This window comes from Cololabis saira, chromosome 18, assembly GCF_033807715.1.
Source record: "Cololabis saira isolate AMF1-May2022 chromosome 18, fColSai1.1, whole genome shotgun sequence".
Classification (NCBI taxonomy): Eukaryota; Metazoa; Chordata; class Actinopteri; order Beloniformes; family Belonidae; genus Cololabis; species Cololabis saira.
This window is the reverse complement of record NC_084604.1, coordinates 35,025,105-35,037,091: the sequence shown is the minus strand read 5'-3', so window position 1 is coordinate 35,037,091 and position 11,987 is coordinate 35,025,105. Positions and strand designations below refer to the sequence as shown.

At 41.1% G+C, this 11,987-nt stretch overlaps 1 protein-coding gene across 1 annotated transcript in view; it reads right to left on the bottom strand.

Moving 5' to 3' along the window:
- ism2b (isthmin 2b) overlaps positions 1–8,185 on the bottom strand; it is a 24,614-nt gene extending 16,429 nt beyond the window's left edge. The window contains exons 1-2 of the mRNA XM_061747001.1: positions 8,031–8,185; positions 1,053–1,304 (exon numbers count right to left, since the gene is read on the bottom strand). Coding sequence (XP_061602985.1) covers positions 1,053–1,304; positions 8,031–8,141 — 363 coding nt within the window. The 5' untranslated portion in view covers positions 8,142–8,185. The remainder of the gene's footprint in view (positions 1–1,052; positions 1,305–8,030) is intronic.
- Between the last annotated feature and the right edge of the window lie 3,802 nt (positions 8,186–11,987).

The window sequence follows — 11,987 nt, the reverse complement described above, 5'->3', positions numbered from 1 at the left end:
ATAAACTGACTAGTGTCATTATAGTCCCTGATTTATATCAGAATATAAAGAATATATTTATATAAAATAATGAACCCTGAATTACCAAACTAACCTTCTTAACAAAAATAAATCTCCTCTTACACTTATAAGGTGAGCATGAATCAATCTTTTTTATGATGTAAAATTGTATGTATTTATTTACTTTTATTTATTTATTTAAAGGAGCTTGAGGCTCCTTTTAAAAAATGAGACTCTCTAGCGCCACCCTTCACCACGACGGCCGTTGGGGGTACTGCAGCCAACAGTGAAGACGGCACGGGAGAACGGGGAGAACGTGCATGCAGCGTCATGTGACGTCACATCTGCAGCCCAGCGCGGGAAATTCAGGACCGAATTGCAGCACATTTTGCAGCACACAGCCTGTTCAAGGCAACGGAGAGATACACTAGAGGGCTCATTCTTTTTGGTTTGGAACGCTTCATCTGACATTATTACTAGAAAACTTAAAATGTATACAGATTTTTTTCATAAATCTTGCCTCAATCCGGCCTCAAGCTCCTTTCATTTTAGTTGTTAAATTTCTGGAAAAGAAAAAAGTCAAATCATACATGAGAGAAACTATTCAGTTTGTGGCAAAATATTTGTACTTGTATGAAACTGAAGATGCATAATGCAAACCTGACATTTACTTTTAGTTCAGTTTGTGGAAAATGGTTGGCCTGGCTTTCTCTTTAAAACTTAAACAGTTAAAACAATAAAAAATAAAATAAAAATAAAACATTACAAACTGTAACAGCATTGTTTTGTATTTTGTGTCTTTCAAATAAAAGATATAAATTTTTTTCCAGTCATATGTTCCTCATTCAAGGTTGTTAAAAAAATACTGCTATAATATCGTATCGTATCGTTATCGTGACCTCAATATCGTGTATCGTACCGTATCGTGAGATTAGTGTATCGTTACACCCCTATTTATTCTTATAAATTAAGGGTTTTCCGTGTGTTCATTTGTTCATAGATGACTGACAGGCATCTAAGATCGTTTATAACACACTCTTCTCTCTACTCACTTGTATGTTGGGGTTCTGCGAGTTAATGTCAGCATTGGCCAGGTCCGGAAAGTTGTTCAGGTCCAGAATGAAGGGCTTGGTCTCCTCCTCGGGTTGGGGCTGCGGGAGAACCCCGACGGAGCGGTGTTGGTGGTGAGACCACCTCCTCTGGTGGCTGTGAGGCTCGGGCAGAAGACTCTGAACCTGATTCTGCTGCTCCAAAGCATCCGACACGTACTGCACTCCGCCGCCATGAGCCGCGTGGCCATGGGTCTAAAGGAAAGTGCACGTAAACGTGAGAGTTAAATAGTTTTCTACCAATAAGCTCTCTAAACTACAGCCCCAGATCAGACAATTATACACCATATCTTTGCAGGCACGGACACAGAAAATGACTTTTCTGGTTAATTATATTTGTTAATATACATTTTTGGGCTTCAAACTGTTTGGTGACTGCAACCAAGATCTTGTATGAAAGAAATGTGCACAAAAATAAACAAATTATGTGAAGAAATGATTCAAATAAAACCAATATTCCTCCAAAAAAGATCAGAATTGATTTGAATATGTCTCTCTTCTACGGAAGAGTATTGGGGCCAGGCAAGAGAAAAGAAATTTGAGAGTGGAAGATTTGTTTTTATTGTGCACTTCGAGAAAAAAGACGAAATTTCGAGAAAAAAGTCGACATTTTGTGAATAAAGTCGAAATTTCGCCTTTTTTCTCAACATTTCGATTTTTTTCTCGAAATTATACTTCAACATTAATCTCGTCATTTTGACTTTTTTCTTAAAATTTCGACATTTTTCTCAACATTTCGAATTTATTCACGAAAATTTTGACTTATTTCTCAACATTTCGACTTTTTTCTCGAAATTCTACTTCAACATTAATCTCGACATTTCAACTTTTTTCTCGAAGTGCATAATGAAGAAAAATCTTCCTCCTCTAAAATATTATTCTTATTTTTCTCCTGCCTGGCCCTAATACTCTTCCGTACTCTTCTATATGAGTCAAGAATCAAGATTTATTTTAATGTGTAAAACACCAGTGATCCCTGATCCTTCAGACAACACTTTTTACCACATGGACATGAGTTCCCTGTCAAGCACAGCCATGCACAGCTAGAAATGCAGGAAGGTTCATGCTTTTCCAACAGCATCACAAAGACCGAGTAAAAAGAGGGTGCAGGTGCCAGACTGGCCTGTCTGCAGAATGTGATGATGATGACACCAAACTGCTGCAAACTCACATCACAAACATTACTTTGCAGCTTGATCGGTGGCTCAAAAAATCCCCCGAGGCCTCCGACCAACCAGCCCCAGTTATGATCCAGCCTCCGTTTCATTTTATTCATTTATTTTCCCTCTACGACAGTCATCCAGGCTGTGGACAAAGAGGGTCCTGTGGCCGAGAGATCCTGCTTTAGCTTTAATGAGAGGGCCTGGGAGGCGTGGGACCCCTGCACCGGTGCAAGAGTGCCTGAACCTGCTGCTTTAAGTAACCTTCCCGTTTTTACAGCTACTCAAAAGCAACGCCTTCTTAAAGAAGAAACTCAGGTAAAAGTGGCTGGAAATGGCAGCTGTAGGAACCGTAGGTGGAATATAGTCATTAAAATGCCATATTCAGCTGGTCTGATTCCCCCAGCGCGTCTGTCAGTGTTTTAAAGTGTGCGTGTCCGTCGCTGGTTTAAGAAAATCAACACCCTTTAACAACTTCACTCCCGTCTATTTCCGTGCTGAACTGACTGGCGCATCTGATTGGACGAGAATTTTGAGATTGGACTGGAGCCAGGTTGTGGTCTGCCCACTAAAAACAGAGACCAGTGCGAGGCTAGAGAAAAGAAAAGTCTGAATTTATGGCCAGTTAGTCAATGATTTATGGTTACGGTCTGCAGAACAGGGTGTATTTTTCAGCGACTGCCTGCAATCGTCCCATAAAGAACTTATGTGGTTGGTCAAATCTAAGAGTGTGGACACATAAAGCTGCTAAAGAGTAGGAGCCTGCCAGGAATGATAAATGATGGAGGCACACACACACACACACACACACACAAGCTTTTAGGGGCATTTCTTTACATTAAAAATGTATTTTTTTGTAAAATGTGACTAACTTTTGCTGTACATCTGAAGAAGCCACTTTCTACTGGAATAGACATTTTTCTGTGCCCTTTTTTTTCTTCAAATGTTGATATCAAAGGAGACTAAAGTCTTAATGAAGTGTCTATGGGATACAGTACAAAAGCTCCTTTTCCCGCCATGTCTTTAAAGCTGTGTTTATAGCAGCTGGTGTATATGTTTGTGTAACAGAGAGTACAGCATGATGTCACGTTTGGTGAAGTTTCAGGCCCCGTTTACACGGAGCAAAAACGGAGGCGTTTTCATGCATTTTGGCCGTTCGTTTACACGAAAACGGAGCTCAAAGTCACCAAAAACGATCATTTCTGAAAACTCCGGCCAAAGTGGAGATTTTCAAAAACTCCATTTTCACGTTTGCGTCTAAACAGAGGAAAACAGAGATTTAGGCTTCAGAACGTCACATTATGCAACAGAAACCAGCGTCATGTGTGCGACCTGTGTTTCACTGTGTTCAATTAGTTTGGCCACCGTCAATATTTTCTTGTATTTTACCTGTTTTATATTCTAAAGTCACACTTAAAAGTAACTCCACTTCTCTGTCACTCCAAACGAAAGACTCTCGTTCCGTTTTGGAAGTAAAGCCTGAATTATGGTCCCGTGTTACACCAACGCAGAGCCTACGGCGTAGGGTACGCGGCGATGCGCGCCGTACAGTGTGCGTCGCCGCGTACCCTACGCCGTAGGCTCTGCGTTGGTGTAACGCGGAACCATAAATCAGCCTTAACTGGAAGTTACACGTGTCATTTGTTGATGTTTTTTCCAGGATTCTGATTGGCTGTCATGACGTTAACAGCTTATTTATGCGGATTCGTGTAAACGAAGAGATTTTGAAAACGATCTTGTGTAAACAAGGATATTTTTCAAAACGTAGAGGGGGAAATATCCGTTTTTGTTAATACCCGGCTATGTGGAAACGGGGCTAAAGATGCAGAGGCTGGATGAGTCTACTCTGATCTGGGTCTGTGATGTCATAGAACCCTCAAAAGTGCAAATATCTCACTGAATGGCATTTCTATTACTACAGTACATGACAGGGTTGAGTCAGGGAGTTTTTAAAAAGTTAAGTAAATGCTCTTGAGCACAGAAAAAAACAGTGATTTCACATTATATCCCCTTTAAAGTTAGTTTTTATCTCTCAGCATGACAACGTACAAACAACTCTGCATTACTTTGCAAAGACAAATAAAAACCTCACTACTTTTACTAAATTATAATCCTTTAAAACTGTGTAAAAAGGGCTATTGTTGCTCTGTCTGTCAAGTACCAAGAAATAACAGCCCTATTCTTCATCTTCTTTCATGTTAGATCTGACGTCGGGTGCAAATCCTCCAGCCCTGATGCATTTTACCCCGTACCTGGCCTGAGTCCATCCGTCCATGCTCACCTAACACTCACTCACTTCTAACACACACACACACACACACACACACACACACACACACACACACACACACACACACACACACACACACACACACACACACACACACACACACACACACACACACACACACACACACACACACACACACACACACAGTCCAGAGTCATGAAAGAGGCCACATACTTTCACACCCTCCTCATCTCGTGTTGTTTCACATCTGGATCCTGTATTCTTTCGCCCTGTATATCACTCTCCTCCTCCTTTCTTCCTCCCCCTCGTTTTCTCTGATCCTACTCTCCTCCTCTAGTAGTGGGGCTCCTCTGATCAAAGGCCCGATGGCTGATGGCATGCAGTGCGTTTAACGGGGAGGCTGCATGGATGCAGTGGGGTGCCTCCGTCCTGACCTGCAGAGCACATTCTCTCCTCAGATGTTACACACCTTTTCAGAGGAGGCGTGGTGTCCGGCCTTCGAGTGGCACGTGAGACGCGGCCCGTTTTTCGTGCTACTGTCGCTGCTACTGTCGCTACTGCTGACAGTGGCGTCAATTCAGTGGAAGCTAAGGTATGGCAAGGTTACGAGTCACATTAACTAGAGTATCAATCAACACGTCCAGCAAATACTCATCACAGAAGTCTATGGAGCTTATCTGTGTGGTCAAGAAAATTGGAACTTTTTCAAATGCAGTCTCGCTCACTGCAAAAACTCAAAATCTTACCAGGAATATTTGCCTTATTTCTAGTTGAAATGTCTCATTTTTAGTCAAAAAATCTCATTACACTTAAAACAAGATTCATCACCAGAAAAATAACTTGTTATTTGACCATTTTCACCTGTTTCAAGTAAATTTTCACTTGAACTAAGTAGAAAAATCTGCCAGTGGGACAAGATTTATCTTCTCATTACAAGCAAAAAAATGTTGTTCCACTGGCAGATTTTTCCACTTATTTTAAGTGAAAATCTACTTGAAACAGGTGAATGGTTGTTTTTTGGGTCTTGTCTTAAAGGAGCTTGAGGCTCCTTTTAAGAAATGAGACTCTCTAGCGCCACCCTTCACCACGACGGCCGTCGCGGGTACTGCAGCCAACAGTGAAGCCGGCACGGGAGAACGGGGAGAACGTGCATGCAGCGTCATGTGACGTCACATCCACAGGACAGCGCGGGAAATTCGGGACCGAATTGCAGCACATTTTGCAGCACACAGCCTGTTCAAGGCAAAGGAGAGATACACTAGAGGAATCATTCTTTTGGGTTTGGAACGCTTCATCTGACATTATTACTAGAAAACTTAAAATGTATAAGGATTTTTTTCATAAATCCTGCCACAATCCGGCCTCAAGCTCCTTTAAATGTAATGAGATTTTTTTTGACTAAAACTTAGACATTTTAACTAGAAATAAGACAAATATTCTTGTTAAGATTTTGAGTTTTTGCAGTGTATAATAACTAGTGAAATCGATCATGTTGTTCTGATTTGCATTTGTAGTTATTCTATATGTATTAAGTAATAGAATAATCAATACAAATAGACACAGAGTAATTCCATAAATGTATTTTAAAAACCAAACATCTACATTTCCCCCTGAAGCCGAGGTGTGGCGGCTGCCGTACCTTCATACCCATGTACGCCCCTGGCTGCTGATGATGACACACATTCGTGTCAGGCAGCCTGGATGAGGCCAGCAGGGGGGGCTGAGGTGAGGGGCAGGGATGAGATCCGGTTGGGATTGGGGGGGCAGGCTGGGAAGGCATGCAGTGTGGCAGCCCTGATTTATGTGCACGCAGATATCAAAGGCCCCTGCACTTGGCTGTTTCCAAACCATTACAGAAGAACAATAAACTATGGACGCTCTTTGATCGCCATCTTTCGCAAATGGAAACGGGACAACAAATGCATGCCTGGTGGAATCAGGGTGAGGTTGCGGAGGCCAGAACGGGTAGTGGGGGGTACAAAAGCGGAGAATAAACAGGCCAAACAGGTCCCGATATTTGGAAAAGGGGCCACTTCAACAAAACCCTTTTTTCCTCCTCTCTTTCACTGAGGGATGGGGGTAAAGCCAAAAACAGGAAATTCCACATTAACACAAAAAAGAGCCAATGTAAACAATCAGATGAATGACACTTGACCTGAGCTCCAGTGTCGGAGATGCCAAAGGGTTTTGCCTTATTCAGGTTACATAAGCATCTCGTTACTGGGCACCCGTTTTCTCCCTGACCTTCCCCTCCTCCTTCGCTGATCTACAACGCCTCTCCATCCACCACATGTGGACACACACCCCAGCAGGACGTAGAGGCAAAAAGGTACAGAGTCTTTCGCTAGAGCAGCTTCTTTTCCTCCGCTTTGTTTTCTCTCTGTCTCTTGTTGCTTCAACATCAATCAGACAGATGATGAGAGAGAAAGTTCCAGCAGGGCATCCATGGGAGGCCACACAAGATGTGGAGTTCAAAGACAAAAACTGAACTTAGAGACACACACACACACACACACACACACACACACACACACACACACACACACAGTCTTTGATATCCAAATATGTCTGCGTGTAACACAAACATTCCCTTTGACACACCGCACGCTGCATAGCATGCGTATGTAGGGAGTTTGGATTTATGATAGCAGGGTGTATGCCCAGTGATTGCAAACGTTACTATACATGGAGCGCCTAAGGGAGCAAGCGAAAGAAACATGAATGAATGTGGAAAAGCCAGTTGGTTTATTCATCTAAATATGAAATAACATGCTGTTGAGAAGAAAAAAAAAAGAGTTTGACACAATTTACAGTGTCTGTGACATAATTTGGTCAAAATAAAGTACAAAAGAACCATTTTCAACTGTGTTTTTACGTCTGTGTTTATAGTAGCTGGTTTAGGTGGGCGGAGCCGGCATCTCCACACCCCCCGCCATCTGCTGAGTCTGCTTCTTTTGAAATTGGCCTAATGGTTTTGTAGCACGATGTGCAATAAGATGGAGATAAGTGTACAAAAGTGGAATCATTCTACCCCAATCTGGCTCTGTGATGTCACAGGACCCCTACAGATCGTGTATTTTTTTATTCCTGAGAATTGAAAAGGTTGTTTTAGGGATTTGGAGTTTTTTTATAATCTCAGACACCCAAATAAATTCAATCCAGAACAGATTTTCTTCCCCCCATAATATCTCTAATTATCCGTCATTTAACATTTTTATGACATTTAAATGTATAGACAGATAGATATATTCATTTTGTGCTACTGGATTATTTTTTCTAATCACTATTTAGAAAGTTACTGTTAAGTTATGCTGTTTTTTCTGCTTTAATTTTTTTTTTTTCAAAGTAAAAACATTCTTTGGTGAAATAATTTAATTACCTATCTATATTAACTACTTTTAAGGTAAGAAAATAGGATTAAGTTATCAAAACGACAACAGCAAATCAGACAGGTGTGACTTCAAGACGCACGTTGCTCAGTTTATACACATATATATGAACAAAACTTACTTTGTGGGCAAAAGTCTTGCGTCTCGTGGGGAAGCCTGCCCCCAAACTGAGCAGGAGTACGGTCCAGAGGACGAGCTGCATGTGCAATCTTCTGGCGACCTCCTGACGCATCTTTACCCCTGAAGTTCTCTTTAAAACTTTTAAAGTCTGCTGTGCGCTCTAGTTTACCTGGCACTTTTTCTGTTTTTTTCTTGTCTTTTAAGCTCAGGAGAAAGGGGGGTAAAAAAAGCACTAGTGTTCAGTTCAGCCTCGTCGGTGTCTCAAGCGTCGCACTTTAGGAAGATGCGCAGCAGCGTCCGGAGGAAACTGTCCATGTCTGGCACCGGCGGCTCCTGCAGCGACTGTCAGTCCGAGCTGTGCGCTCCTCTCCTGGCCCATGAAACCCACAGCCGGGGAGAGCTTTAAGTACCAGGAAGTAAGATCAGGATCAATGCCCCACGCAGAATCAGCCCGTCCGCACCGGCGCTCCTGCTCATTCAGCTGCTTTAAACCGTGACTCACTCGTCGTGGGTGGGTGGCTGCTTTTCCTTCCAATACATTGACATCTGGAGTTCATAGCACGCCGTCTGATGCGTTAATCCATTATCAAGCCCGAGTTCATCCGCCGGTTCCGCGGGACGTGAGTCCGCGCACGCGCGCGGGTGCGCGCTCCCCGGGTTCGGTAAAGTTGCGCAAAAGCCTTTACGCAGAGGTTTACGCAGAGCCTTTACGCAGAGGCTTTACGCAGAGGTTTTACGCAGAGGTTTTACGCAGAGCTGGTCGGGGGTGGGATCGCTCACAGCTGTGCGCAGGCAGGGCGGCCACTGAGGAGCTTCACCAAGTGCAGAAGTGTCAAAAGTATTCACATCCATTACTCAGGTAGAAGTATAGATACTAGAGTTTAAAAATACTCCTGTAGAAGTTGAAGTATCAACTCAAGTTTTTTATTCAAGTAAAAGTATAAAAGTACTGGTTTCAAAACTACTCAACGTATAAAAGTAAAAGTAATTTAAGGGAGAAAAAAGCCATTAAGGACAAAAGCCATTGAAAATGAATGCATCTTAGTATAATGCAAATACATTAAAGAACCATATATGTGTACTATTGACCATTAACGTGTGTTTCAGAGAGCAGGAGATATGATGACTAGTTGCCTATAAGTATTGTAATGGTGCAAAAAGTCAAACTTCAGAGACATGTTATCATTTATCCTAACCTTTATTGGAATGTACATCCAAGTTTAGTTGCAGGAATCTGAGGGAACGGATGTAAGAACAAAACTGGACAAGAACATCTGAAACAACCACAACCAAATTCACTCTATCCGGATGGAGCAATTTAACTGGATAGTTTTTATTTAAAGGCTGTTTTTAAAATGTAAGGAGTAAAAAGTACAGATAATTGCGTGAAAATGTAAGGAGTAAAAGTAAAAAGTCGTCTGAAAAATAATTACTCCAGTGAAGTATAGATAACCAAAATTTCTACTTAAGTAAGGTAACTAAGTATTTGTACTTCGTTACTTGACACCTCTGGAGCTGACCATCCTAAAGTCTCCAGAGGAACAACGCCATCATTTCAGTAAAATAAAACCTCATCCAACAGTCCCCCATTCTCCACAGCATTGCTTTTTTTTTTTTTTTTTTTAAATGAACATCGTTTTAAGATCAAAACTTTTTTTTTTCTTTGCTTGAGAGCACATATTCAGGTGTCTAAAGTGATTTCTAAATACAAGATCCGAAACATCCAGATGTGCAGGGAACTCTGACATCACAGATCCGGATAAGAGCAGAAATACAGAGCGACCCCAATTATTTTCCTCCACCCAGTTTCACGTCATGCAGCGATTGATGGTTTTCAAAAGCAGGTATAGCTGAACAACTGATTGCAAATTAAAGGCAAGGCAAGGCAAGTTTATTTGAATAGCATAATTCAAAGTGCTTTACATCAACATTAAAAGCAGCAAGACACAATTAAACAGTAAATAACAAATACAATGATAAGAAAATAGGTAAAATAATAAAAAGCACAAGTTGGTAAAAAGTAAGGGCAGTAGAGTTCAGCAGGTAAGTATTTAAGTAAACAGTAAAGTTTTTAGGCCTGATTTAAAGGAGCTGACAGTTGGAGCAGACCTCAGGTCTACAGGAAGTTTGTTCCACCGGTGAGGAGCAGAATAACTGAACGCTGCCTCACCTTGCTTGGTTCTGGTTCTGGAACCACAACAAACCAGATCCAGATGAACCTCAGGGGTCTGGGAGCTTCATAGGAACTAACAGATCCAGCATGGATTTTGGTCCAAGACCATTCAGGTCTTTGTTACAAAGGAGTATTAGGGCCAAACTAAGACAAAAAAAGGGGAAATTATGAGAATAAAGTCATAATGTTGCGAGAATAAAGTCGTAATTGAATAATGTCGTAATATTAGGAGAAAAAAGTCGTAATATTACGAGAATAAAGTTGTAATATTACGAGAATAAAGTCGTAATATTACGAGAATAAAGTCGTAATATTACGAGAATAAAGTCGTAATATTACGAGAATAAAATCGTAATATTACGAGAATAAAATCGTAATATTACGAGAATAAAGTCGTAACATTATGAGAATAGTCGTGATATTACGAGAATAAAGTCGTAACATTACGAGAATAAAGTCGTAATATTACGAGAATAAAATCGTAATATTACGAGAATAAAGTCATAATATTACGACAATAAGGTCGTAACATTACGAGAATAAAGTCGTAATATTATGAGAATAAAGTTGTAATATTATGAGAATATAATTTATGAGAACTCTAACAGAAAGAGCATCTTCTCCCTGTGTTAAAATGAGGAATATTGAGCATCTTGTGAAGTTATATTTGTATATTTATAATATATTTAATATTACGACTTTATTCTCGTAATATTATGACTTTATTCTCGTAATATTATGACTTTATTCTCATATTATTATGATTATTATTATGTAGACACTGCAGAAACTGACTCTCTCCTCCTAAAACCGGATACTATGAACTGAGACGTGGCGACGTGGTTGAAAAGAGAGCTGTTCTCCTGCGTCTGCGAGGTGTTCTGACCAAAACACGCCAGGCCTTTCATTAAGATCTTACAAACCTGTCAGCTTTTGAAAACAAAAAGGACAGACTATGCATCCTGTCTCCTCCCACTAACAAATCCTAAAAGTGTTATTTGAGTGGGTGACTGGGAAGTGTGGAACGTTGCAACTTATCATTTACAAAGGCTTCATTTGTCAGGAGTTTTTGGCCTGCTCATTCAGCTTGTGTGTGTTTTAGGTAAATAAACAAACCCATTCCAGAAACGGATTCAGATTAAGTGATATAATCTTTTGCAGCGCTGTTTCCAATTGCATGGTCAACAAACAGGGCTTTGCAAAGTCATCACAGGAGTTTATGTTCAACACAAATACACGTCCGAGGGAAAGGCAGCGCCTGAGTTTCCACTGGTCATTGCAGGACAGTTTACAAGTACAGTCCTGCGGGACATTAAGCGCGCCCTCCTTCAGCTCGAAGGTTTTACACATCAGAACATAATGTGAAGTGATCTGGTCTGGACAGAGAACAATACATGACTGTACACAATACGTAGAGTTCAAACTTCAGGCCCATGGAAAGGTTGTGGTGGGACTCCGAGAGCCGCAGGAACCAAAACCTAAACATCTCAGTGAGCCGAGGGAACTTTGCAGTGCAGTGCGAGAGGCTTCACACAGAAAACAATTACCTAAATTACTGCTGTTAAAGGTGTTTGGGTAAGATATTGGTTTGTGGAGTTTTCTCCGTTTTCCCACAGTCTCAACACTGGGACTTAACCTTTGTTATGACACCGTCAAATACATCACGTTTTGCATGAGGTTGCATATATGTCACGTGAAGCCCTGATGGGGATTGTTATTGTGTTTGACCTCCTAAATCATAGAAAAATAAAACTGATCACATTATTGTCTGTGGTGGAAGTCAGA